Source organism: Pseudogymnoascus destructans (genome assembly GCF_001641265.1).
Source record: "Pseudogymnoascus destructans isolate 20631-21 unplaced genomic scaffold scaffold_21, whole genome shotgun sequence".
NCBI lineage: Eukaryota > Fungi > Ascomycota > Leotiomycetes > Thelebolales > Thelebolaceae > Pseudogymnoascus > Pseudogymnoascus destructans.
In genome coordinates this window covers 542854-570751 of record NW_020167540.1, presented here as the reverse complement: position 1 = coordinate 570751, position 27898 = coordinate 542854, and the positions used below count along the sequence as shown (strand labels likewise).

General features: G+C 44.8%; 6 protein-coding genes across 6 annotated transcripts; 3 read left to right on the top strand and 3 right to left on the bottom strand.

The window, feature by feature from the left end:
• Positions 1-3643: 3643 nt before the first annotated feature.
• On the top strand, positions 3644-4614 carry VC83_08079 (uncharacterized protein; the record flags this gene model as incomplete). The annotated part of the gene is made up of 3 exons (XM_024471640.1): positions 3644-3725; positions 4048-4171; positions 4221-4614. The coding sequence occupies 3 exons, from the start codon at positions 3644-3646 to the stop codon at positions 4612-4614; spliced, it is 600 nt and encodes a 199-aa protein (XP_024321330.1).
• A 1018-nt stretch (positions 4615-5632) lies between these two features.
• PLC1_8 (Phospholipase C) lies at positions 5633-6079 on the top strand (the record flags this gene model as incomplete). Its single annotated transcript, XM_024471639.1, has 3 exons — positions 5633-5747; positions 5817-5947; positions 6011-6079. 3 exons carry the CDS (start codon positions 5633-5635, stop codon positions 6077-6079), a joined length of 315 nt encoding a protein of 104 aa, XP_024321329.1.
• Positions 6080-17812: 11733 nt separating this feature from the next.
• VC83_08077 (uncharacterized protein) lies at positions 17813-19303 on the bottom strand (the record flags this gene model as incomplete). Its single annotated transcript, XM_024471638.1, has 6 exons — positions 17813-17915; positions 18127-18266; positions 18318-18415; positions 18499-18638; positions 18688-18736; positions 19135-19303. The coding sequence occupies 6 exons, from the start codon at positions 19301-19303 to the stop codon at positions 17813-17815; spliced, it is 699 nt and encodes a 232-aa protein (XP_024321180.1).
• Positions 19304-20642: 1339 nt separating this feature from the next.
• VC83_08076 (uncharacterized protein) lies at positions 20643-23210 on the bottom strand. The gene is made up of 6 exons (XM_024471637.1): positions 22388-23210; positions 22237-22329; positions 21809-22182; positions 21735-21744; positions 21462-21677; positions 20643-21383 (listed from the first exon to the last, which is right to left on the bottom strand). The coding sequence occupies exons 1-6, from the start codon at positions 23034-23036 to the stop codon at positions 21142-21144; spliced, it is 1584 nt and encodes a 527-aa protein (XP_024321179.1). The 5' UTR covers positions 23037-23210; the 3' UTR covers positions 20643-21141.
• Positions 23211-23351: 141 nt separating this feature from the next.
• On the top strand, positions 23352-24714 carry GLO1_2 (Lactoylglutathione lyase). The gene is made up of 4 exons (XM_024471636.1): positions 23352-23570; positions 23620-23721; positions 23781-24499; positions 24579-24714. The coding sequence occupies exons 1-4, from the start codon at positions 23444-23446 to the stop codon at positions 24630-24632; spliced, it is 1002 nt and encodes a 333-aa protein (XP_024321332.1). The 5' UTR covers positions 23352-23443; the 3' UTR covers positions 24633-24714.
• VC83_09665 (uncharacterized protein) lies at positions 24715-25563 on the bottom strand. The gene is made up of 2 exons (XM_024473078.1): positions 25512-25563; positions 24715-25462 (listed from the first exon to the last, which is right to left on the bottom strand). The coding sequence occupies exon 2, from the start codon at positions 25303-25305 to the stop codon at positions 24868-24870; it is 438 nt and encodes a 145-aa protein (XP_024328846.1). The 5' UTR covers positions 25306-25462; positions 25512-25563; the 3' UTR covers positions 24715-24867.
• Between the last annotated feature and the right edge of the window lie 2335 nt (positions 25564-27898).

The window sequence follows — 27898 nt, the reverse complement described above, 5'->3', positions numbered from 1 at the left end:
TGGATTTCTGCAGGAACGGAATATCTATATTATCAATGGACGGATGTGTTATGTCACGAGGTATCACAAGTCACTGGCATTGTTCAGGGAAGCCAAGGTGATACCACGATTTCTTCTGTGGCGGGTCGGGCAACTATTCGTAGTGTATCTGGCGTATGTGTAACCATTCTCGGAAAGTCTCGACCAGAAAACGAATGGACTCCCGCGAATCTCTGGCATGACAAAAATGGATCGTGGACGACCGTGCAACTAACCAAGGTATTGACGCAGGAGACAGCTACTCGAATGGGGATACGACTGACGACCAGTTTCGACTATTTCAACCATATGAGATAGATAAATGTCCTTATATTATTTGGACCTCTCATGGTGTACATACACACCCACCTCCCCCACCATCTCAAACACCTCAAAAGCTTGTTGATAGCATCATTTCTGTTATTCAACGAATTAACGACCTATCTCTGACAACAGGTAATAGATCACTAATACATTAGAAATGCATTGCTAATACATTACAGCTGCATTGCTTAAAAATCCTTTACTCCTTGACTTTTGCTTAAAGTAGAATGGCGTTACATTAAGTGACATTCATAAGAGCCTTATAAACACAGATAAGCTAAGCTTAATCTTAAAGAAGCAACAGATGCTACTATATCCTTATGGCCAGCAGGTTGCAGCAATTCAACACAAGTTGCAAATGAGCCACCAAAACAAAGAAATTTGTATAACGTGCATGTATAACGTGCATGTATAACGTGCATGTATAACGAAAGTGCCAAACAAGCGAAAGTGCCAAAATCATGCGGTGACCAACCCCCCCAACTAAATGTTAAATTCCTCCACAACAAAACATGAGCCATAAAAATGATGAAAGCAAATTCGTGCTAGCTATCCAAGCTATGCAAAGCGACCCAAATTTGCGCCTGCGAGTTGCAGCTAGGATCTATTCCGTAGACCACCGCAAGCTACGTCACCGTTTACAAGGCGTACCTTCACGACGCGATATCCAAGCCAACTTACGGAAATTAAGTAACCTAGAGGAATCAGTTCTTGTTCAGTATATACTTGACTTAGCTGCTAAAGGGTTCCCTCCTCAGTTGTCTATTATTGAAGATATGGCAAATCGACTACTTGCAACACGCGACGCGCCACGCGTCAGGTCACGTTGGGCTTCAAACTTTGTTAAGCCCCATGTAGAGCTCCGGACACACTTCCAGCGAAAATACGACTACCAGAGGGCTAAGTGCGAAGATCCAGAAGTCATTCGTGGCTGGTTTGAGCTTGTATGTGTAATGGTGGGTGCACCAGATGTAAGAATCTAGCCACCCAAGGAAGGGATGATTTTACTAAGACAACACACTGTCTTAGGAAACAGAGCCAAAGGGTTGTAGCTTAGACTATTCCACAACGCAGCAATCAGGTGTGTGATGTAGTGAAGTGGTTCAGACAAGTTGCAACAAATGTTGAGTCTGGGAACTCAGGGGTAAGTCAGAGGTTAACACCTCACTGACTTTTCAAAAACAGAGAATAACAAGATCAATGCTTGGAAGCTTGGAAAAGACGTAGAAGTATGTGCTAGTCGATTTACTGTATTGCCTGCTTGCCCTTTCTTAAGGAAAGGGCAATCCTATTTATGCCAAAGGAGTGTAGTTCTGTCATTTTCCAAGACTTTCCATGACTAACCAGGCTTGGTAAATGTATTAGAAATCAAGTGCGACCCACAACTAGCTTGCTAATCATGTAGTGAACGTAAGAGAATCCCATAGAACCATCTCTTGGGTTTCTAGCCTATAGGAAGTGAAAAGGAGGTCCAAGGTCAGAGTACCTATAGATAAATTATGTCATAACTTAACCAATCTTGTGGGTAACTAAGGAGCGATGACGTGTAATAAATCATAGAGGGTTGTAGAAGCTTCTAGAGCTATCGTTCATGTTCCTAGGCCTCTAGTTGGTAGAGATATGCCATGTGGTAGTATTGGCCCACCCCCTTAAGGAGGAGATTTTCTTAATAACTTGTTCAATGAGTGTCCAAATAATATGCCGTGATGTATGTAGCATAAACAGATGTAGTAGAAGGGTTTGCAGCAATCGTTGAGTAGTATTGCTTCTGTTGTTGGTGTGATAAGCCAAGATATGTATGGTGACTTGTAGGTTTGAGGAGGAGATTTCTAAGTTTGCTCTTGAGTTTGATAGCAAACTGAGTGCAACGAATGTCAGTATGACAGTATGGAACACAATTCTAAAGTATGGCATCAACAATGCAGATATCTACAACTTTGATGAGACTGGGTTTATGATGGGCGTCATCTCAAGCGCAACAGTAGTAACGAGCTCAGATGGGCGGGCAAAGGCAAAAAAGGTGCAGCCTGGCAATCGGGAATGGGTTACAGTAATCCAAGGCATTAGTTCTCAAGGTTGGGCAGTGCCGCCATTTGTCATTGTGGCAGCTAAAAACCACCTTGCATCTTGGTATGAGAATAGCGGATTTCCAGCAGATTGGGTAATCGCTGTTACTGCAAATGGCTGGACTACAAACGAGAGAGGTATGGATTGGATTCAGCATTTTGAGAAGCACACAAAGCCCTGGAGTGTTGGTGGTTATCGCTTGTTGGTCCTTGATGGTCATGAGAGCCACCACTCAGACAAGTTTGAGGAGTACTGCAAAGAACACAACATTATTACGCTTTGTATGCCTACTCACTCTTCCCATATACTCCAACCACTTGATGTTGGCTGTTTTGGCCCATTAAAGAGAGCTTACGGTCGGCAAATTAAAGATATGATGCGGGCTCATATTATTCACATTACTAAGGATGACTTCTTTCCTGCCTTCCACGCTGCATTTAACATTGCAATGACAGAAAGCAATATTCAGGGAGGGTTCCGAGGTGCTGGGCTTCTTCCATTTAGCCCTGAGAGTGTAATATCTACACTTGACCTTAGGTTTAAGACGCCAACACCTCCAACCTCTCGCCCAAACACCGCTCAACCATGGGTTTCTCAGACACCAAATAACCCAACTGAAGCTGTATCACAGTCTACTTTCATTAAAAACTGAATTGCGCATCATCAAAATAGCTCTCCAACCTCAATCTATGCAGCTGTTGACCAGTTTACAAAGGGTGCATCGCAAATAATGCATCAATTAGCATTGTTAAAAGCAGAGAACCAAAACCTGCGACAGGCAAATGAAGTGCTAAGCAAGCGCCGGAGAGCTAAAAAAACACGACTACAGCAAGGAGGATCACTTAGTCAACAGGTAGCACAGGAGCTACAGGACGAGAGGGACGTTGTGCAGCAAGTAGAGCAAGAAATAAGGGCAAGTAGTGGTCGGAAGCCAAGGGAAGAAACCCATGCACGTCGCTGTGGCAAGTGTGGTGAGACTGGACACAATGCACGCACTTGTCAGATTGTAATAGACAGGTCTGAGGAAGAGGACTCCGAGTAGTTTTAATTAATTTATATTGTTGTGGTGGATTTATCGCAATTCTTATGGGGTAGTCGCGATATTTTGGCACTTTCGCTTGTTTGGCACTTTCGTTATACATGCACGTTAACCTAAATTTTATTATATACTTTCCATTACCCCAATACTGCGTCCTATTGTCCAGCAGAAAGAGCATCCATCACTGACTGTACCATGGACGCCATTGCAAACCAAATCAAGAGTTTGGCTTCAGGTGCCGACAAGGCTCAATGCAAGGCTATCCTTGTCTCCTTGCGTGAGATGTCTGATTCCATTGAGACTCCCCCGGAAACCATACAATGACTGGTATATTTGGTGAGTTCCGTTAGAAGTTGACTCGCGTAAGGAACTACTGGTAAGTAATGTTGAATTAACAACTTATTCTAGGCATTGCCACTCACCGCAATTCGTATTGGGATTGACCTAGACCTGTTTCAACTTTTGGTGAAAGACAAAACGCTGGCGTCTGTGATCGACTTATCCACTAAGACTGGGGCGGCACCAGTCCTTCTAGGTGACTATTCCAGTATCTCTTCAAATTTCAGAGATATAAAGCTAACTAATTGACCTTGTTATAGCCCGTATCCTTCGCTACTTAGCTTCAATAGGAATTATCAAGGAAACAGGAAAGGACACTTTTACATCGAATAACATCACTGAAGCAGTTGCTCTTCCCAGATTGGCGGGAGCTCTTTACAACTAGTAAGTGCAATCATTCCGTAGATTCATCATATTCTGATTCATTATCTAGCTTTTACACCACTTATCCGGTTTGGTCAGTTCTGCCAAATTTCCTCAAAGAACACAAATACCAGGATGTGGAGGAAAACACTGATACCGCACTGCAAAAAGCGTTCAACACAGAGCTGCCATTTTTCACCTGGATGCTGACTCAGCCTAAAACACTGGCACACTTTAACCAGTACATGTCTGTCCATCATACGGGCAAACACTCATGGCTTGAAGTTTATCCACTGGAGGAGAAGATTGAAGGGCTTAAGCCAGAGCAAGTGTTTTTTGTGGATGTTGGTGGTGGAATTGGTACTCAGTCAATTGCTCTGCGTAAGAAACACCCTGAGTCATTTTGGAAGATACGCCAGATACCGTTGCACAAGCTGTTGCATACCCAGATGCAGTGTGGGTAATAGTTTCGCAGTTTCACAGTTTCACAGTCCGTTTCGCAGTTTGTAGTTCAGTTCATAGATTCCTATTAAACAGTCCATCTGGTTTCGACCTCCTGAAAACTGTGAAACTGTTGGTTTATTAGTCAGTTTAAGACACTTTCATTATGCTTAAGAAATATAGTGGAGTTTTAGTTATTAAGCCCCTTTTCAGTTATTGAGGTTCACTTCTCACAGTCATTGATTCAAGATGTCTTCTCAGTCTTCTGCTGTATTATCTGATCTTCTGAGTGATGATTTTGACAAGGAAGAATCGAAACCTTCTACTCCTACTTCTGGACACCAATCACGCTCACATTCACGGTCATGTAAATGACACGCCTGTATGTCCTGGGTATGGGATCACGTTCCTGATACAGAAGAAGGGCAAGCTTGTATTTGGACTAATGATAGTGGCCGTTCTGTATGGAAGTGTAAGTTCTGCCCTCAGACTTATATGGAATCTGGAGGAACCAAAAACATTGCCCGACACCTAAAAGGTCATAATATCTATGAAGAACAGACACATTCTCTAGCTGTAGAAGCCACTATTCGCCATGCCTTCAAAAGAGGTGAAGAAGCATCACATTCACGCCGGCGCCTTAATTCTAATGATGGAACTGGAGATCAGCTGGACCCTGGAACTCTGGAACAACTCTTTGTGAAATGGATTACCTCTTGCAATATCTCCTTCCGGATGGTGGAAAGAGATGAATTCCGGGCCCTTTTACAGTATCTAAATCCTAATATCAACACCTGGTTGCCTGCTACACACAACACAATTCACGGTTGGATTATGAGGACCTTTCAACAAGAAAAGGAATATACTAAACTTGCCCTTCAATCAGTACTGTCTTCCATCCTCTTTACCTTGGATCTCTGGAGCTCACAAAACTCGCACGCCTTACTTGGTATCGTCAGTCATTTTACTGATGAACACGGGAAACTCCGGTCTTTAGTTCTGGGTCTTCCGGAGCTTCAGGGTGAACACAGTGGAGAGAACATGGCTTCAGTGTTTATAGACCTTTTAGAAGACTACCAAGTTGCTTCGAAGGTTGGATATATGATGACAGACAATGCAGACAACAATGATACTATGATGGAGCACCTCTCAGCTGGTATACTTTATTTCCTTTATTGTTTTCCATCTTAAAGATCCAAGTTATAGCTAATACTTATTTGGACAGCTCTTCAGGAACAACACAATCTCACCTACGATCCTCTTCATTACCGATTGCGATGCAATGGACATATCATCAACCTAGCTGCTCAATCCTTTCTCTTCAATACTGAAACTGAAACCCTCAAGCGATTACTGGTGAGCAATTCTCTTTCTGTTCCCTTTGCTAGAATGACTACTAATAAATGACTTGTACCTTAGGCGCACGTATCTATTACATGCGTAATATCCTACACGACTTCCCTGACGAAAAATGTATCACAATTCTGAAGAATACCGCAGCTGCTTTAGCTCCAGGCTCAGTTATTCTCATCGATGAGATGGTCATTCCTTGTAAGGACACAGGGCACCCAGCTCACAGTAATAGCATATGAGAGTGCGAGTCGGAGGCTAAACGGATGCTATCCTATAGGTCTACTACGAAGGATACAAAAAAGATGAAGAGAGGAACCCCCGTTGGGTCAATCTCCTTAAGTACCCGCAGTGTTGCTAGTAGTTCAAACAGTTCAGTTCAGTTCAAATTTGAGGCTGAACTGAACGCCCCACAATATGAAAATGCGTGAACTGAACTGAACGCCCCACTTTATGGTATTGAACTGAACTGAACTGAACTGAACTGAACGAACGCCAGTTCATTAAAACTATTTTGCTGTCATCTAGGAACCTGCAAGCCAAGTAGTGCAATGGCTTCCACAGCTCTTTAGACATTCTAATGCCTCAATGGTCTCTGCGCCTAGCCTATTTCTTCTCTCTGTAACTGTAATTCCTGCACCTGAAAACAGACGTTCTGGCTCTGCTGACATAGCTGGTATTGACAATATATCAAATGCCATAACTGATAGATTTGGATACGTTGCACTGTGTAGGCTCCATCCACCAAGTGATAGAATCCACCTCAACGGGACAACAAACCCCTTGGCAATATCGTGAATATTCATCAACTATAGGTGCTTGTCTTGCCTTCTCAGTTCTCCACTTTGCAAACCCAGTCTTTGGCGTGAGCGGAGTTATTGGAAGTATAACTTCTGTACTTTTGTACTGAGATTGCCAAAAGTCCTGCACTGTCTTCTTTGCATCCGCTACCCAGATAGGGTCCCAGTTGTCTTCGAAATAGCTCCATTTTTGACTTGGAATGAGAATCATTGCTGCAATGTATACAGGGCTTCGATCTGTAAGGCTATAGTACTTATCCAGCTTTGCCCAGCCAGAGTTAATGCAAGGAATCATAAATGAATCTGAAGCGTAGGTTGTCTTGCCATCTTCAAGCTTCTCTAATATATAATCCATAGATGGTAGGACTCTTTCCAAAGTGGCACTACGGCCTTCTGTAGCTTTTGTAGCTTCATAAAAGTCTCCAAGAAACCCATGAATGTTACTTAAATTAGCCCAATCAGAACTAGACAATACATCGCCTACTAAATCACCTCCTACTTGAAAGCAATATAGGTCGATAGCAGGTTTAACGTCTTCATGAAGAGCTGAAGTTATCATTGAAAACCAAGAGTTCCACCGTGTCGTATTGTCTCGAAGTAATCGACGTCCTTGACTGAGTTTCTGAAAGGCTAATCGCCGTTGTGGAGACCTTTGAATATAAACTACAATGTTATGTAACTTTCCAAGAGGGCCTTTTCGACGCCAAGTCTCCATTTCGAGCTGTGTAGGAATATACGAAGAACTTAGGTTGTTTGTCTCTGAAAGAGCTTCATCTTCAGTTGAGAAAAGAAAAGCCTGAGCTGTAAGATTGATAATGTGGCCATTGCAGCGAAGACGGTGTTGCTTTGCATTATATGGAATATGGCGCTCCTCTAAAGCTATACTAGTGTTAATATTAATAGTATAAATATAGGAGAGAGTACTAACTAGCTAAAAGACTCTGCATCATCGTCTCGTTGTTTTCTGCATTATCCATCATAAAATACCCAACTTTACTTGCAATTCCAAACTCATCAATCACTTTTAGAATGAGCTGTGATTGGTTTGCCCCTGTATGCCGACCTTCTAATTCTCGTAGCGCTAGAACTGACTCTCAAAGCTGACCATCTTCTGCAAAGTAATGGGCTATTATTCCAAGTAGAGCGAGGGAGTTTGTTGACGTCCACAAATCAACTGTAAAATGAACCTTTGAAATAGCCCCATGGACAGCTTGTTGTACTCGACGTTTCTCTACACGAAAGGACTCCATAGTCCAGTTACGCACAGTTTCATGGTTAGCTGGAAGTGCACTCTCAGCTTCTGGGTTTAGAAACATAAGAAGCTCTCGGAATTCTGGCCTTTCTGACATTCGTAGAGGAAGAGAACAGCGTGCAATCCATCATATAAAGAGCTGTTGAAAAGTTGCAATATCAAAAGACGTGTCAAGCTTACGACGCTTCGTGTAAAGCAAGGCCTCTTGACCTCGTTCAAAAGCCTCTGCAATTGACATGGTTTGTGCAAGCAACTTAGTCCCTTCCTTTGGATCCGTAATAGAGTGACACTTTAACAAGTGCTTCTTTGGGCCTCTCGTTCCACCTGCCTCATGATACTCCTTCTTGCAAATCCCACAATGCCAAACAATCACTTGTTGACCATTGAAGTATACTGTATTTGGATCACCTGGCATATGCGACCAGATAAAGGAAGTGCGAGAGCGCTTCTGGTTTGAAGTAATGGAGCTGAGTTGTGATGATGAAGATTGACAATCAAGGCCTGAGCTAGTAACATCTTGGTTTAATAACTTAGATTGTATACTAGGTGGTAGTGATTGCTCAGTTGAAGCCTGTGACGACATTTTGGTAACTTATCAAATGTAACAAAATTGCGCCCGTGAGCATCCAAAAGTCCCGGGGAAAAAACAATTCAGCGCTAAAAGCTATGGTAATATATTATGTCTGGCCCACTATTAACCCCCCAAGAACTGTCAGTTCATTCAGTTCAAAACAGTCAGTGCGGACAACTTGAACTGAACGCCCCACTATATGAGAACTTGTGAACTGAACTGAACGCCCCACTTATAAAAGCCGAACTGAACTGAACTGAGCCGATTTGAACTGATGAGCCGATGAACTATTAGCAACACTGAATACCCGAAACGGGTCCGACTCGGATAACCTGCCTTCACCCTCACCACGTGACCGTGACTTGTCCGACTCAGATACCTTCCGTCACTGAGGGAGAGGAACCCCCGTTGGGTCAATCTCCTCAAGTACCCGAAACTGGTCTGACTCGGATAACCTGCCTTTACTCTTATCATGTGACCATAACCTGCCCGACTCAAATGATGGCCACATTTGCAGCAGTGGAGCGAACCCAGGAGCAATGGCACAACTTGGTTGAGGCGGCAGGGCTGAAGATCACCAAAATATACCTTTACGATGGCAATGTAGGCGACAGTGTTATTGAAGTGGTGAAAGAGTGAAAACAAAGCTAGATATCTAAAAAAACTCTAGCTAAATACACTGTTATTGTCATAATCTAAAACACAGTCTTGGAATAGTGTGTCAACACCCGTAAAGAAGGTGAGCATAGCGACGGCAGTGCCTTCAGCTCGATGTGTGACAAAGCAATAGCCAACTTAGATCTTTGCACAGCCCCTTTTGACTGCCAGGAATCACAAGAAAAGCTAAATGTGTAAGGACACAGGGCACCCAGCTCACAGTAATAGCATATAGGAGTGCGAGTCGGAGGTTAAATGGGTGCTATCCTATAGGTCTACTATGAAGGATACAAAAAAGATGAAGAGGGAACCCCGTCAGTAGGTTTCCCTCAATACCTGAAACGGGTCCGACTCGGTTGGACTGCCGTTGTCCTTCACACGTGACCGCCACAGGTCCACATCTGTTGTAATATGTCACATAATCTCAGCACCACTTCCCCACAATTTCAGGCAGCAATAGATAGACAGGAATACACACGCATATTACTCAACAGTTATGAGCCCGGAGCAACTCCAAGACGCATTTTGAAGCCTATAGAAACCCGAACGGACCAAAATCAAGTCCTGTGTCCTGGAGTCGAAAAAACCATCATTATGGCGACCCTACAGAAGGCGGGGGTGGTCCTCACAAGCCCTAGAGACTGGGACGAGTGGATAGAGACTATCAAAACTGCTTCAATGAAGGCAGGAGTATGGGGGTATATCGATCCATCAATCGAGGACCCTCCTACACTCCTACAGCCCGTTCGACCTATTCCTGAGTTCGTACGGAGTGCCACGCAAGCTGGTGGTGGTGTTACTGCTCAAACAAGACCTGGAGTGTCAACAAGAGCTTCAGGTAGCCAGACCATCCAACCTTCAGTAGAAGGCCAACAGCAATTAACGCCAATTATGTACGCATCTCTTACAGAAGATCAGAAGGAACAGCTTCGAAACCTACAAGCTGATTTCCAATATGAGCGCAAGGTGTGGGAAAAGCAGGAGGAAGCAATTCAGGGGCTTCGCTCTAAGATCCAAGAAACCATCAAACGCGACTTCATACCCTATACCTACAATTGCGATACTCCGTATGATATGCTTAGAAAGGTACGAGACCAGTTCGCACCTACTCAAAGAGCTAGAATCAGAGAATGGAGACTAGAATGGCAAAAGGCTGCAAAAATGCAAAGAGGCAAGGACCTTGAAGACTGGCTCCTAAACTGGGAGAATGTATACACTCAAGGCCGTACGCTACAGGCAACAGAGGTTATCGACCCTCACGACGCTATCTATACCTTCCTTGATGCAATAGGACCTTGCGAATTCCGAGGACCATGGAAACACAAGCTAGAGAAGCAGACAAAGTCGTACGAATTTGAGGAGGTCCTACGACAGTATAGAACCAACCATAGGCAAGAGAGATTCACCCAGAAACCTAGGGGGGAACATGGAGTTTTCGCACTACAAGAGGATGACAATAGCGACCTACAGCCAACGCTCCAAGGCCGTACGAACAACCTACAACAAGGTCAGCAAGGTCAGAGAGGCAGAAAACAGAAAAATCAGGCTCGACTAGACTGCCCTTACGGAACAACACACAAGTGGCGGGACTGCCTCTATGTGATGAAGTCAAAGCGTACGAGGCAATGGCGCCCAAATAAAGAGATTGAAGTTAAAGTAGAGGCCTATATAAGTGACAAACCAGGATTCCAGTACGTTATCCAAAAGGCAGAAGAACAGAACAATTTCAACAACCCGAATGGAGTACAATCCCGTACGAATACAGATCCACCTATGTCTTTCACTACAGTCTTCCAAGTCTCCCAAGGACTAAAGCCGAAAACCTCAGCCTATGAGCTCTCTAAAAGCATAATTCTCGACTCTGGAGCTACAATTCACGTCTGCAACGACCGTACGAGGTTCTACAATATCCAAGAATGTCAAGATAATAGCTACCTCTTAGCTGGAGACCAAAGGGTGAAGATTGAAGCGTTTGGGTCTGTAGATATTACAGTCCAAAACGGGGAGGATAAGAAGTCTCTACGGACTATCACCCTTACAGATACAGCTCTCGTTTCATCCTTCCACACTTCAGTCGCTTCTCTTAGACGATTCATCCAAAAGGGAGTTCATTGGAATACCGCCGCACAAGGACTTACGTATGGAGATCAACCGTTCTGCAACACTCCAATGCTTCATGGACAATGGGTTCTTGAATACATCAAAAATGCCTACCCGAGCTGTTTATAGCACTCAGGATCAACAGGACAACGTTGTCCTATCTTCGTACGGACCTCGTAAGGACCTAAAAGGCACTGCAAAGGAATGGCATAACCGCATGGGACACCTAAACCAAAACGCCATTAGAAAACTCCAAGAGAAGACCGCTGGAGTTATCGTCACAGACCTAGACTCGTACGATACTCAGTGCGAAGTATGCCGACTTACGCATGCTACAAGGCAGATTTCTAGAAGATCTACACCACGCTCAAAAGTGCCATATGAGAAGGTCCACCTTGACCTAATCCAAATGCCAGAGGCATACGATGGCAGCACACAAGCCTTACACTTCCTATGTGATAATTGCCGCATGAACCACGTCTATACTATAAAGGATAAAACACAAGGAACGCTCCTACAGACGATTAAGGACTTTGTGAGCTACGTACAGAGAAGATGGGGGTTCCAAATCCGTATATTCCACCTAGATGGTGAAGCCTCACTTGGAAATGAATGGGAGGGTTGGATTAAGGACGAAGGATATGAAATCCACATCTCTCCACCCTATACAGCAGAGCCGAATGGAGGAATAGAGAGGTCAGGCCGTACGATAATCACACGATCACGCGCACTTAAAGAATCAGCCAACTTACCAGAAGGAATGTGGCCTGAGATTTTCAAAACAGCAGGGTACCTCATAAACCGCTCACCATCGTCAGTCATAAACGATGAGACCCCGTACGGACTTCTACTCCAGTCCTTACCTACAGAGAGCCAAAAGCCAGAGCTACTTAAGCCATTACTCTGTCATATTCGCGCTTATGGCTGTAGAGCCTATGCCCTTATTCTAAACAAGCCAAAGCTTGAGAGGATACAGAGGAACGCCCAAATAGGCTACCTAGTTGGCTATAACTCTACAAACATATTCCGCATTTGGGTTCCGCAACTTAAAAGGGTTATAGTTACAAGAGACATTACCTTTGATGAGACAAAGGCTTATGACCCTTCGTACGAGGCTCAGCTTGTCCAAACAGAGCTCGAAAAGACAGTTCAGGTCATTGAAATACCAGATATTCAAGATCAAGAAGATGAGGAGTTTGAGGGGGAACAACAGCCTCAGAACGGGACAACAATTCCGTACAAATCAGAGGCAACAAACACCTCCTCTCCTCAAGAAGAGCCGCCTACTCAGAAGGACCACGGAGCTACAGAGCTACAGGAACAACTTCAAACGCCTGAAATGACACCGGAACGCCCTGAGGACACTGTACGAAGACACGACGTCTACCTAGCTACAATAGCGATACCAGAAGCAAAGCTAAGCTTACACCAAGCTTTCCTAGTAGGAACGGAGTTCAATCGACAGAGCATACACCGTACGGACCTACCAGCTGCTCCAAAGTTCTGGAATCAACTCCAAACTCATCCACATCGAATAGGATTCCAAGCTGCAGCTGCAAAGGAAATAGGAGACCTTCGAAAGCATAGAACGTTCACATCTGTCAACGACAGCTCCGTACGGAACTTTGTGATACCCCTTATGTGGGTTTTCACATACAAATTCAATGACAATGGCTACCTTCTTAAATATAAGGCTAGACTTGTTGTAAGAGGCGACCTACAACGCTATTCTATCCATGATGAGACGTACGCAGCTACGCTTGCTTCGAAAACCTTCCGAGCCTTAATGGCAATCACAGCCTACTTTGATTTGGATACACAACAATTAGATGCTATAAACGCATTCACAAACAGCCGTATTGATGAGGAGGTCTACGTACGGTGTGCAGACGGCTACCAGGAGCAAGGAAAATGCTGGAAACTTAACAGGGCACTCTATGGACTTCGAAGGTCCCCCTTACTCTGGTTTCGAGACTTCTCAGAGACACTCAAGGCTCTAGGCCTCGTACAGGTCCCAGAAGCACAGTGCCTCTTTGTATCTTCAAAGATTATTGTCTTCTTCTATGTTGACGATATTTGCATCCTTAGCCATCCTAGCCACAAAATGGAGGCAACACAGTTCCGTACGAGACTGATGGAAGCGTATGAGTTTCGAGAAATAGGAGAACTTCAATGGTTCTTAGGCATAAGAATTGTGAGGGACCGCACCCAGAAAACCCTATGGCTGTGCCAGGACTCCTATATCGACAAGATCACAACTACGTACGGAGTAGCCTCTATTCGATCCACCCGAACGCCAATGGTTACAGACAACCTAACCCAATTTGACGGCCAGGCAGATAAGCAACAAATCCATCTTTACCAACAGAAAGTAGGATCAGCAAACTACGCAGCAGTCGTAACGAGACCTGATATAGCCCGTACGACACAGAAACTATCGGAATTTCTCATCAATCCAGGCCCAGACCACATGGCTGCAGTCGACAGACTTCTACTCTACCTTAAGGATACTAAGACCCTAGCTCTTCAGTTTGGACCTAATATTCAAGAGGCTCGCTTTCAATGCTCTAGTGACGCTTCGTACGCAGACTGCGAATCAACAAGAAAGAGCACAGAGGGTTATTTGTTTACCTTATTTGGAGGGTGTAACGCTGACTTCTAAATGATAGAAGACACAGAGGTTCTCTTGCGTAAAGGTTTACTTATCAGAGGAGGCAGGGGATCAGACACAAAGGCTTCAAGTAACACGTTACTAGTATATAACAAATACTGTATTGAGTTGAGCACGAAGCTCCTATCTAAGGAAATACTATCTACTTATATAGTGGCGTCGTGCCTAGTGGACTCTTGGGAACTCACTTGAGTCCTCAGAGTCCTGGACTCTTAGGACTCTTCTCATCATCCTGCGAGTCCATCACGTGCCTAGTGGACTCCTGGGAACTCACTCGAGTCCTCGGAGTCCTGGACTCTTAGGACTCTTCTCATCATCCTGCGAGTCCGTCACGTGATACTTTCGGAACTACTATTCCCCGCTGCCCCTCCAGATACCAGGGCCGGTCTCATGCGACCTCCCTCCTTCCTGTCCTGTAGTTGGCCAGCCTTCTTGTTCCGTCGTAACAGAGGGGCAATAGACTGGCGCTGTTCAAAGCAGAAGACTGTGTCAACCTCTACAACAGAGGCAGAGCTTCTAGCTTTGTCCCACAGTGCGAAACAGCTCTATTGGTGGCAGCGTTTTTTTAACACAATCAAACTCGATCTAAACGAGCAATACTCACTTAATTGTGATAATTTGCAGACCGTACGGATCTTACTTAAGGAGTCTCCAAAGCTAGTTACAAAGCTGAAGCATATTGACGTCCACTCACATTGGTTAAGACAGGAGGTTGAGCATCGGAACCTCAATATTAAGTGGATAGCTACGTACGAGATGCCAGCAGACGGCTTTACTAAGGCCCTACCCCATCAGAAGCACAAGGAGTTCATTAAACATTTGAACCTTGTAGACATAAAGCATCTCCTATAGGAGTGCATACATACAACACAACCCCGTACGAAGCACTGGCTACCTTTGTACTATGGAAAGCAGCCCCCTAGACCAAAGAGTCTAGTCTTCTACTTCACTAACTGAAAAGTGAGGCAAGACAAGAATAGCTAATGGATGAGTTCCGTACGGAGGTAGAATTCTCAAAAGCACCAAAGCCACCTACAGTTACACCTAGTTTTACTATGTGTTCTTATTTCAACTTTCCCAATGGAATACCTTGGGAAATAATAAACATACACTCATTTGGAAGACTACACAACTCCGTACGACATAGATGCAATATATGCATGGAGATTTCACATTCATTTTTCGAAATTCCAAACCCATTTCAACAAAGGGGGGAAGGCAGACAAGAGCAGGAGAAATCCCTGACTTTTACTATACAAAAACAGGAGAATCACCCATTTTCCCACACTCACAACTACGTACGGACCTGTCACATTAAAATTGCAGAGAAATCCACTGTCATTTAGGCCTCATTCACAACCGAGAGCACCAGAACCCGAGAGCACCAGAACACCGAGAGCACCAGAACACCGAGAGCACCAGAACACTGAGAGCACTAGGGCGTACGGAAATTACCCACGAAGCTGAGCAGCAGCTTCTTCATCAATAGCTTTCTGTCGCACGGGTGCCAGATCTTTTCCCAGCTTTGGGAGATGGCGGAGGTGGTGGCGTGGCAGGTCTCCAAGTTTTCTTGTGGCCTACTATGTGTTAGTGTCGTACGCAGCATAGGAATCAACAGAAAGGTACAAACTTACTCAAGGAACAAGCAGCTGACTTGTGCTTCATTGCACAGTTACCACAGGCTCCTTCCTGCAGCTCGCCATAGTGATGGCAGGCAGAGAAGAAGGGACGAGCCCAAGCACTGCCCCGATCGTGTACACACTGGTCACAGCCAGCATCCATGTCTCCTACAGCCTGGATGTACCAAGCCGTTGTCTGTTGTGGGTGGTCAGACTCCACCACACCAGCAACACCGTACGGACGGGCCAATTCCACGCCAACCACAATTGGGGGTAGGGATGGTATTTTGACCCTCTCATACTCCGGCAAGTCATCATGGAGGTCAGCCCTGATCTCAACCAGAGCCATGTCTTGAGGCTTGATTTCACCAATAAACAGTCATTGTGAGTCACGTACGGAGCTGTGCGAGAGTGGAAAGTTGGTGCTTGGTAGTGGCGGAGGTGGGGGTAGAAAAAGGTTGTTGGCCCAGAACTCCACGGATTTGCCTGCGAGCCTTCCTACTTAGTATGCGGTACTGGGATACATGGGGGGGTGTTGTAATATGTCACATGATCTCAGCACCACTTCCCCGCAATTTCAGGCAGCAATAGATAGACAGGAATACACACGCATATTACTCAACAACATCAGTGTTGGGAGTAGGGACGTGCGCTATGGAATACGGTGGCCTTTTGGCCGTGAAAATGATCGTTCTGGAATACCGACCGTCGAAGTCTCAGGACGGGTTTCGGGTTGGGTCGTGATGCACACTCTGCTTCACCAACAGAACCTGGTGTATACTGGGTAGGCTGCGCACTACTCGCTCAATACTCGGCTCACTCGCTCAGTGGGTTACTCAGCTGGGTGAGTAGCTGAACCTTTTACTCGACTCGGTGAGTGAGGTCAATACTCAGTTACTCTGTAAAAACCCGGTGAGTACTCGGCTATCACGTGTAAGATTTATGCATCATGTGAACAGTCCCTCATACGATTAATACTGTTTTATGGTTAAGTTAAAGTATTACATCTATTAGCATCACTCTCGCCATCTCTAGTAAGCTGTGAGAACGAATCATGTATATTCCTCTATCTAAGTACCATGATTATCAGAAGATTATTAGAACGCTATTATCTATTATATATGCTTAAGAACATCCCTCCACCTTGCTTGATGAGGCCGGCCAGACCTACTAATACCTAAAGTATTTATAGGGTCTTGATGAGGATCCTCGACTGAGCGGAACGAGCTATGAGTCAAGATAACTGTGTATAGAACTTGTTCATAAAATGTCTCTTGTGTGAGAATATGATCTTATTATAGGTATTAACCTACATAATTCTGGTAATAATCTGGTAATCCTTACTTGTTGAGGTTGCATTTGATTGATTCGCATTTGATAGAGACTATCCTTCCCATCTGTGACTTCTTTTTGCAAATGTCTGATGCAAGATGTGTTGCCATAGACTTTGGGCCAGCAGACTTGATTGCAGGATGCGTAAGGGCCTTCGAACAATAAGTACAAATAACACATGGTTCTCCAGAAAGCCGGTCTGCTCCTTGGTGATAACTTCTCCAGTATTGAGAACTCCAGTTGGTTGAATCCCATGCAATCTTCATAAGGAGTTTTGTAGTATGATCTGAGTGTTGTTCATACCATCGTGATAGCTTCCACCACTCAATGAATATATCGTGTGTATCCTTAGTCCATTTGACGAATTGGTTTAACTTGCCAATATATTCAAGGCCTGCAGGGACTTTGTAAGGATGCCTGTCCCTCAGTGATGGAAAGGATCTGAGTCGGGCAGGTTACGGTCACATGATAAGAGTTAAGGCAGGTTAGCTGAGTCGGACCCGTTTCGGGTACTTAAGGAGATTGACCCAACGGGGGTTCCTCTCTTCATCTTTTTTGTATCCTTCGTAGTAGACCTATAGGATAGCATCCGTTTAGCCTCTGACTCGCACTCTCATATGCTATTACTGTGAGCTGGGTGCCCTGTGTCCTTACAGACTTGATTTAATGAGGATAGTCGTTGAGAAGACGGAAAAGAGTCTGAGAATACTGTCAGAATCAAACAACTCTGAGTATTGAGATGGCATTTGGCAAATTGCTCGATTATCAGAAGGTTACCAGAAGTCTGGCTACGATGAAGTACTTAAATACCTGGTTTTCCAACGCGAAAGGTACTCCAGCGCTATAACTTTAGCAACTCAAGTTCTCCTCTACTCTAGCTCCAGGAACAACATATCCTGTGCAGCTGATACCTTAGCCCACTTTTTCTTATCAAACTTCTTAGAGTAGACAAGTAAGAACGCCTCTTTGAAGCTAGAACTATGAGTGGATATTTGCAACCATCCATTGTCGACAAGATTGTAAGACTTTGGGTACCACTGCACAGGTCCTGGTAATTAGGCCCACTTTCCAAACTGCCTGCTCGTACAAACAGAAATATTTATGTGGTGGGATAACCTCGTGAAAAGTGCTATAATAAACAATTAGTATTGCCAGAAGATTGCTAGGATGATCAGAGACGTACCCTTCCTCTACATCAATCCACGGCATATACTCAAAGAGACGCTCAGGCTTCTTTCTCAGCTTTCCAGCCTTTCTCGTATATGAGTGGATACAGCTATCCCAGAAATGTTGCCACTTGCAGAAATTGGACTCTTCATGGGCCTATCAACTATTAGTATCACCAGAAGATTACCAGATTATGAGGTAGCATACATCAATGTGCGCTTGAGTTAAGAGAGCCTGGGTGCTAGTGATCTCTTCATCGGAAAGCTCATCTGGTAGAACAGCCTCGTCATTTAAAATATCTCGCGCTGTAACATAAGCTCCAACTCCAAATCGTCTTCAACCTCAGTATCCTCCCATTCGCTGTTATGATTGTCATCGATTGGAATACTTGAGATACCCTCAAATGCAGCAAGCTCAGACAGAAGTTGTTTGGGCAGAGTAGATGGTGGGGCTTGTGGAGAAGAAGAGGCGCTAATATTCTTGACTTTCTGATTCGCAATGCAAGATGCATGGGTACCCTTCTCAGTCCTGTTTATAGTTAGATTGAGGCTACCAGAGATTACCAGAAGGAACTTACCGAACACAAATACGCTCAACCTTCAATTCATTCTGTAGACGTGTCTTGTCTTCAGTAGAGGCAGCGATATACTTTGTGTAATGACACAGGGCACCCAGCTCACAGTAATAGCATATGAGAGTGCGAGTTGGAGGCTAAAAGGATGCTATCCTATAGGTCTACTACGAAGGATACAAAAAAGATGAAGGGGGAACCCCGTTAAGTTTGTTTCCTTAAGTACCCGAAACGGGCCCGACTCGGTTATCCCAACCCTAGCCCTGAACCTTCCACCGCAACAGGTCCGCATCGACCCTGAACCCTACACCCTTACTGTCCCCCACTATAGTGTAACTCGCTATGTCCTCCTCTACTGGTCCGAAACCACACCGAGTCGGATTTCATGCTTGTGGTGACCGTAACAGCTCTGAGGCGGGTTCTTCGAGTATCTAGGTAAGGAGGCATCCTTACACTTTGCAGACTTATATAACTTCTTTAAGTAGTAGCTCAGATCAGCATGGTCAGCCTTGAGTGCTAAGTGAACAGCCTTCTCATCTTCAGTAAGGTTGGAGACGCAGTTGCGAGCTTTGATAGTATTCGCATTAGTGGAGAGTTCTTCATGTGCCTTGAGTTTCGCCATACTAACTAAACACGTGATTAGCAGAGATCTCCAGAAGTTCTGGCTATAGAATCAAGATAATAAACTTAGTTGAAGTCCTAGTGAAGAGGTAAAGGCTCAAAAGGGAAGAAGAATGTGTAGATCGGAGAGTAACCAAGGAAGGTGGTTCTAAGGTCGTGGTTATTTTAAAGTTGCAAACAAAAATATTTGTGAAGGAATATTCACCTACAAAGAATTACTGTTCCAAAAACAACACCACAATGCGCACCTTCATATAAAACACATACCTTTCAACCTCTACCTCTTTACTATACTCTTCTTCTGCAATATTCTTTCTACAAACTCACTGTAAGTACACATATCTTTTGATCTACTTCTTTATCTTGTGTTTACTTTACTAACTCACCTTGATATTAGCAAATGACTCGTACCAAGCAAACTGCTAGGAGATCAACTGGCGGCATAGCACCAAGGATGCCACTTGGATTACGGGCTGGCTCTGGGCTTGGCGGAAAGGGACAGGAAAAGGCTGTGGGCACAGCAAGAAAAGCTCCAGTTTGCTCATCTCAAGCTAGCAACAATCATGCTCAGAAGGCCACGCGCTGCACAAAGTCTAGTAAGAGGATTACCAGAGGATTACCAGAGGATTACCAGAACTCTCTAATAAACATATAGGCACCAAGGCTCTCCGCGATATCAGAAGACAGCAACTTGATACTAGCTCCCATTCCAGCGTCTTGTTAGGGAAATCACAGAAGACTTCAAGTCCAATCTTCGCTTCCAGCAATCTGCTATCCTAGCTCTTTAGGAAGCTGCTGAATGCTTCCTCATTCGAGAATTTGAGAGTATGATGTTTAAACATAGTGACAGGGACATACTAACAGTTATAGTGACAAACCTCCTCGCTATTCATGCGAAGAGAGTGACAATTCAGGCAAAGGGTATGATATTGGTTCGGCGTTTGCAGGATATGATGTTTAAGCTGTGGGCTTAATCGATGGAAATGTCTCTCACCCAGGAATGAAGGTCAGATGAGTTCTGGTAACCATCTGGTAACCTGGTACCTAAAGGCCAAAGGTTATAGTGTGGAATAGGACATCAACAATATGGGAATGGAGTTGGAGTTATGGCGTCTTGATCAATGAAGTCGCACCCCGTTTTTAACATAAGTAATGGCTAATCAAACACGTGATATAACTGAGTTGCCAAGACCCATACTAGGTACTCAGCAAGTGAGTAATCCTCATTCAACAATACTCGGGACATGAGCGAGTAACTCAGCTGGGTGAGTAAAAATTCTACTACTCGACTCGTGAGTACCCAGTGCGCAGCCTAATACTGGGTTTCGGCCCCATATTCTGCTTCCTTACGAAGCCTACAAATACTGTATGTAGGACCATTAGATAGTGTAGAAATTCAATCGATCTATTTATTCTATATACTGTATTACCTGAAGCCTCCTGTTCCGTTGTGCCGTTGTGAGAATTTTTGGTTACCGGAGAATACCACCCGATTTTGGGTGTGGATCCCCGGTTCCCATAATCACTTCGAACAATCAGCACCGAGCCTGGTTAGTACGACGTGGTGACCGTAACAGCCCCGAGTTGGGTCCTTTGAAGGTCTGAGGGATGAGGCATCCTTACAACTCCGAGGCACATTTGAACGCCGATCAAGGAAGCTGCCACGTTAAATATTGAACAAAAGTAGACCAGAAGCAATGTCCATGGCAAATATATGAAAGCTTTACAAGACACAAAATCAGCACATCTTCGACAAGATAGTTGTGATCTATGGCTATGACGGCAAACTTCTATCATAATCTAGCCCATCCCTGAGATTGCACCATTAACAGAACTGATCTATTCTTTGACGTCAATCAGATCTGGATCCACGTTCAGATCAAGGTTGATCTCTTCTGTTCTCCTCCTCAGTATGAGTTTCATGCCTGGGTTAGTCATGTGGGCAGTCTCATTTTGAAAGAACTTTGGCATCGTGTCTTCTTGGTCGAGTTTCCAATCGTATTTCAGAATCATGTGTGCTAGGGCAATCTTCAGCTCGCTGCTAGCAAGGAACCGTCCCGGACATGCATGGTTCCCGTGTCCTATGAGATTTGTCAACATTAGCATCTATCCAGATTGACACTGTAGGTGAAAGGGGTAGGAATTTAGTCAGGCCATACCGAAACCAAACATGTCCGCAGAGGTGGAAACATATTGGTAAGCACCGTTGGGATTGCCTTCGCGCAGCTTGAGAAACCGGTAGGCGTCAAATTCATCGGGATTTTCATAGATCTCAGGGTCTCGGAATCTTCCTGCGACCATGAGACGAGTGCCTACTGGTAGGACTGTACCATCGGAAAGAGTAAGGCGACGCATAACTTTCCTGTTCATGGAGACTGAGATAGTGTCAGCATCATACATAATGATATAGGGTCGTGTTAAATCATTCTCACCATCGCTGGGCTGTCAAAAGATATTATGTCAGTAACTTGGCATAGCTCATTTGCAACTGAACGGCAGATCTCACCGGATGCAGTCGTTGCGACTCCTTCAAGAAGCTGTCCATTAGCTTCATCTTGATCAGCGCTTGCTTGGACCACCCTCCTATGCTCAATGCCTCAATGATCTCTTGACGGAGCGGGGGGATGATTTCGGGATAAGTCACAAGATCCAATAGGGCTATTGTCAGTGCTTCTGTCGTGGCATGAATTGAGGCAACCGTAAGAGAGAGCTGAGCCGCGACATAATCAACTTCCTTTCCACCAGCCATCTCGACCATCCACCCAATGGCGTCTGATACCTTTGCCGGCTTGCCACCCGAGGCCAAAATTATCTGGGCTCGAATCTTCCTCCTCTCTACCTCGGTATTGATGATCTGCTTGGCATCGGTATAATGCCGTTCTGGAGTTCTTGTAAGTAACAATGTAGGAAATAGCTTTAGAGGACAATCCTTACGGATATTCTTATTATGCGGCATGAAGTAATGCTTGATACGACGCAAAAAGAAGGGTTGAGCACGAAGATCACGAGCGGCCAAGAACGAGTCAACTGCAGGCCAGTCAGTAAGGTATCCAAATATTGCTAAATGTAATCATCGACAACCGACCAGTGTGATTCTTTGCAATCTCTATCCATTCCTCGTTGCGGCAGATCGGTCTCCCCAGAAAGACTCGCGACGAAAGGCGTGCAATGAGGTTGAGGTTATGCTGTTTGACCGCAATGGAACGCCATTCTCGACTCTCACCATAAAGCTCATGAAGAGCGGTTGTAGCCTCATCGACAAGATGGTTTGTGACAAGCCCCAAACTCTGCGTCATCTTGACTCGAAGAGTCGACGGAATCAGCGTAGGATTGTCCAAGCTCGCGCGAAAGCCATCGAATCCGGGATAATGAGCGAAAAAGTCCTTGCGAAAAGCTTCGTTGAAGTCCAGCTCTGATCGATTTCGGAGCTCGTCGGCGAACCTGTTCTGCAAGACGAGTTTAGGCCCAGTACCGGTGATAATTTGAAATGGTCCGGAGTTCGACTTCAGTCCGGCAGCAATCGTTTTGTTGGAGTCTTTGAAGTAACTCTCTTTCGGCCCAAGACTTTCTTCAGCGAGTGTCGCGACTGCGAAGCCCGACAAGCGGCGTTCCGAAGTCAAAGTCTTCCAGACATAGTATGCTCCGCATAGAATGCTTCCAACTACGGCGAATTGGACGTATATAGAGATAGCATCGGATAGGAATAAACTTCTGTGAGCGTTGACGGGACCCATTTCATATTCACAATGAGCGTGAGGTCTCGTAGTGACAGGATTTCTGGAAAAGACAAGTTTGAGAATGCCGACTTGCTGTGAGAACGAAAGTCGAGCCTACTTGAACATTACCTCCAATAGTAGGACTTGCATAAAGCTAATCAGTCATCCTGTAAGGGTGCGGAGGGTGTGGACTAGTGGGGGTCGCGAATATTGCAAAAGGGTGCGGAGGGTGCGGAGGGTGTGGGCTAGTGGGGTCGCGAATAGGCCGCTCAAAGCCCCACCCATGGGTAAGCCATGGGAATTTTTCCTCTTCAACCTAACATAAAAACATAAGGTAGAAAATCTAGTAACCCGAAAATAGCACATGGGTTTCTCTTCTTCTTAGTCATGTGACTGATATTGATTTCTAAAATAATTTCAACCACATGCGAAATAGATTATTCAAGCAATTGGGTGATTTCAAAGTAAACCATTGCGAAATCAACAAGATCTTCATGATCATGACGGACATTACCAAGTATAAGCTCAACCATTCCATGCTCAGGGTCAAGGGTATGCACATGGCCATTAAACCAATTTATAGTCACTAATCAATTAATAGACCCTTCAGCAAGTGTCGCGTTCTATGAGAGACTCGGCATGAGCGTGTTGCAGAAGTTCCAATTCCCTGAATATAAATTGGATCTTTATTTCCTCGCCTACAGTTATTATCCCAAATTTTTCTGTATGATGTTGCTGTTGCCAATATTAACTCTTCTCTAGATTCTCCCAAGTCCGCCTCTCATGGTAAGCACACGAGTGACCGCGAGGGTGTCGTAGAATTGAGTCACGATTACGGTGCTGGAGACACGCATGATGAGAACGAGCATCCGAAAGGCTTCGGCCACATCTGTTTGTCTGTTGACAATGTTCAGGCTGCATGCAAGAAACTGTCCGATGCCGGATACAAGTCTCAGGAGATGCTTCAAGACGGATCCTCATTCATCTCCGATCCTGACGAGTATAGGGTCAAGCTCGTTTTGCAGAATCTCATTCATGAATCTGAAAATGGGACAGACGTCCAAAGTTACAAGATGAACCATACCATGCTGCGTATTAAAGACAAAGACGTCTCGCTCAACTTCTACAAGGACGTTTTGGGAATGACACTGGAACATACGTCTAGTAACCCTGACGCCGTTTTTGACAGCTACTTACTTGGTTATGGCTCACCTGTTGCAAACGACAATATTCATGGAACCGACCCTCGGTCGAAGCGTGAGGGGATGGTGGAGCTGACCTGGAACCATGGAACAGAGAAGAAACAAGGCATGGTGTACGACAATGGTAACAAAGGTCCAGAAGGCTTCGGTCACATTTGTATATCAGTCGACGACATAGTGGCTGCTTGTGAGCGATTCGAAGAAAAGGGTGTCTCGTGGCAGAAGCGATTGATGGATGGCCCCTTCCGTATAGCCTTTATTCATGACCCAGATGAATATGTAAGTGCTTTTCTCATGTTATTGCTGAAATACAATATCTCCCTATCTAACGCGATCCGATTGCTAACAACACGTGTAGTTGATAGAAATCATTCAAAATGAAAGCTTCAAACCTGCTGGGCACGAGATTTAGAGTATCGATTAATCGTGGGTCGAATAACCCACCGCTACGCGGTGGGCGCAAGCGAGTTGCATCGCGAAAGCGAGTTGCACCGCCCCAGATTTCTCAACCACCCAATTTGTATTGCAATTGAATCGTAGACTATGGGAAATATTTTACCACTACAAGTATGAAAACGCATCTTGAATTGAATCTTCATCTTCTTCGTCTTCTGACGCAATTGAATCACGGCCCCATATACTCCTTTTCACGCTTGTTTTCCTGGATCTGTCGTGCCTGAGTTCCTGTAAGGACCCCTCCTTTTTGTAAGACCTTTCCGATTCCCTCGAATCCTAGACTTCTGTTGATTTTGAACCCTATTATGAAGGTCTTCGTACTGCCGGTCCCGGACTTCTGCAGTCAGAAGGACGTTCTGGACCCCTCGTATTGTAGAGTCGATTTTCCGGCGTGTAGGACTACTAAATATATCAATCTTCTCTGAGATTTTTGATGCTATTTCTTGAAGAGATCTCTCAGCTTGAACACCTCTTACTGGTGTTTGAGGACAGGGTAATTCAATCGCTGTCGCCATTGACATCGCCATCGCTGGTACCATATACGTCTTCATTTTCTTAAGAGCTTTCTGGCAATTAAATGGCCAGATCCCAGACTTTCGGAAGGCACCTTGAATAGTCTCTTTTTTCATAGTCTTTTCCCTGATTTCCGTTAAGTCCCGGAAGAACGATGAAACTGTATATTCAATATCTAGACGCCGGGTTGCATCTTGTACAGCCTTCCGGTGCCAGTGTTTATACTGTAAGGATGCCTCCGTACCTAGATACTCGAAGAACCTGTCTCAAGAACTGTTACGGTCACTACAAGCATGGAATCCGACTCGGTGGGGTTTCAAACCAGTAGAGGAGCATATAGCGAGTTACACTATAGTGGGTGGTAAGTGTATAGGGTTCAGGGTCGATGCAGACCTGTTGCGGTGGAAGGTTCAGGGCTAGGGTTGGGATAACCGAGTCGGGCCCGTTTCGGGTACCTAAGGAAACAGACTCAACGGGGTTCCCCCTTCATCTTTTTTGTATCCTTCGTAGTAGACCTATAGGATAGCATCCGTTTAGCCTCCGACTCGCACTCTCATATGCTATTACTGTAAGCTGGGTGCTCTGTGTCCTTACATATACGGCTGAAAAACACCGATATCAAGAGGTTGAAGAACATGCGTCAAGTGGCTAGGAAAAGGAAACGGGTGTATATTAGCTTCTGTAGCTTTAATAATAAACTCCGGGCTCATATGACTACCGTGTTGATCCATTAATAGAACCCCAGGACGTGCGTTTGCCCCAGCTTGTATATGAAGAATCAAGTGATCAAGATATTCAAGAGCTAATTGGGAGTTGATATATCCAGAATCAGACATTAATACCCTTGTATTTCCGTCTAATAAGGTATACCAATTCATCATATGATTCACACCTTGTACAATTAGAACAGGAGGAATAGTTGTTCCATTTGCAATAATCGATTCTATAACGGTAATAGAACGTCGATTTTCAGGGCTAGGTGTATACAATGGCTATAGTTTATTAGCTATACTATATTTTATATTATAACTGGAATATACATACATCTACTATCCAGGTAGGGACAAGAATATCTTCTCCAGAAGCTACTCCAATTTGAAACCCAGCTTCATCAAATTAATAATATCACCAGGCTGAATATCATGGGCTTCGCACCGTCATCCAATTCTTGAACCAATCCTGTACATCCTTAACATCTTGTGCACCGACTCGGTTTCGTGCAATTGGCTTTGTTTTTAGTGTATGAAGAAAACCCGGGGTTGTTTTTATGTAGTTTTGAAACCATCGCCAGGACGGTCGCGGTCTGCCTTCTAGATCCTTTAGGTATTCGATTATCGCAAAGACCATCTGTTTCGTAGCCCCGAGGCCTGTCCTGTGCATATCGTCTGCATATGTAATAATAGCTTCGTGTTGTGGCCTAGAGAGGATTCGATTCTGGCCTCCGTGTATTATATGAGGGCGGTCGTCGCGTTGCTTCTTTCGTCGTATCCTCGATTTGAGGGTTTGAGGATTCACGTGGAAAATACGTGCGGCGGTAAGTCTCACTCTCGTCAGGATTGGCAGTAGCCCAGGCAATTGCCTGGGCTATAGCTTCTTTGTATTCGTGGGTTGCAGGTGGTGGCATTGTTCAAGGTTCAATTGCAATACAAATTGGGTGGTTGAGAAATCTGGGGCGATGCAACTCACTTTCGCGATGCAACTCGCTTGCGCCCACCGCGTAGCGGTGGGTTATTCGACCACGATTATATACTGTTACGGCACACCATGATCACGTGACCTATGAATCGAAGGAGTCGAAGGCAGTCCAGCTCGACTACCTCGACTGGCCTCGATTCCCTTAGCACAACGATTCTATTAAGAACCAGCTATTTCCTTAGATAGGAGCTTCATGCTCAACTCAATACAGTATTTCCCACATACTAGTAACGTGCATACTTGAGAACGAAGCCTTCGTATCATTAAATCCCTATCTTACAACCCAAACCCAACTCCTAAGACCGCCTCCACCATAGAGCAGTCTACGGACGTTACACTTTAAGCACTACACCATCGAGATACTAGTTCAATCTACGAAGCATGTCTACCATTGGAAAGAACGACAAAGGAAAGGGCCTTGAACTAATGTGTAACGCTAACTACTACTGTAAGGTTCGTAAACCTACAGGTCTCACAGGAGTCCAGGGAACCAGGTCAAGAGGCAGGAAAGGGGTATCGTATTCGTAAGGACAATAGGTCTACGTAAATGCAGCGACTATTGACTGGAGGCCTTCTTCCTCGGCCTCCAGCCCCTTTTATCCAGGAACGCGTGGTGCCCTCATTTGCTGAGCGGCCCCACTGTAGGGCACCACGTGAGGTAGGCCCACATGACAGGCCCCCATATGCTGGCCTTACAACTACCAAGGGTAATAGACACAGAGGTTTCTTGCATAAGGGTTTGACTTAACAGAGGAGGCAGGGGATCAGACACAAAGGCTTTCAAGTAACACGTTACAGTATATAATGAATACTATTTTTAGTTGAGCACGAAGCTCCTATCTAAGAACTAACTACTTGCTTATATAGTGGTGTCATGCCAAAGGGATCCTGTCTGCTACCCAGACGACCCCTAGGTGATACTTATATATTTTTATAATTTATTAATGAAGGGTTGTTGAGATATCAAGTAATGAAATACGTGATTTAAGGTGTAAAATGCAGTGTGGCATTCAC

Bases quoted from the DNA above. Each gene is read 5' to 3' on its own strand.
- VC83_08076 (XM_024471637.1), bottom strand. From the start codon at position 23,036: ATGGGTCCCGTCAACGCTCACAGAAGTTTATTCCTATCCGATGCTATC. The intron at 22,330-22,387 runs GTCGGTTGTCGA...ACTGGCCTGCAG, and splicing joins GATTGCAAAGAATCACACTG to TTGACTCGTTCTTGGCCGCT. The intron at 22,183-22,236 runs GTAAGGATTGTC...CAAGAACTCCAG, and splicing joins GCCGCATAATAAGAATATCC to AACGGCATTATACCGATGCC.
- VC83_09665 (XM_024473078.1), bottom strand. From the start codon at position 25,305: ATGAAAAAAGAGACTATTCAAGGTGCCTTCCGAAAGTCTGGGATCTGG.
- GLO1_2 (XM_024471636.1), top strand. From the start codon at position 23,444: ATGCGAAATAGATTATTCAAGCAATTGGGTGATTTCAAAGTAAACCAT. The intron at 23,571-23,619 runs GTATGCACATGG...ATCAATTAATAG, and splicing joins TTCCATGCTCAGGGTCAAGG to ACCCTTCAGCAAGTGTCGCG. The intron at 24,500-24,578 runs GTAAGTGCTTTT...CAACACGTGTAG, and splicing joins TTCATGACCCAGATGAATAT to TTGATAGAAATCATTCAAAA.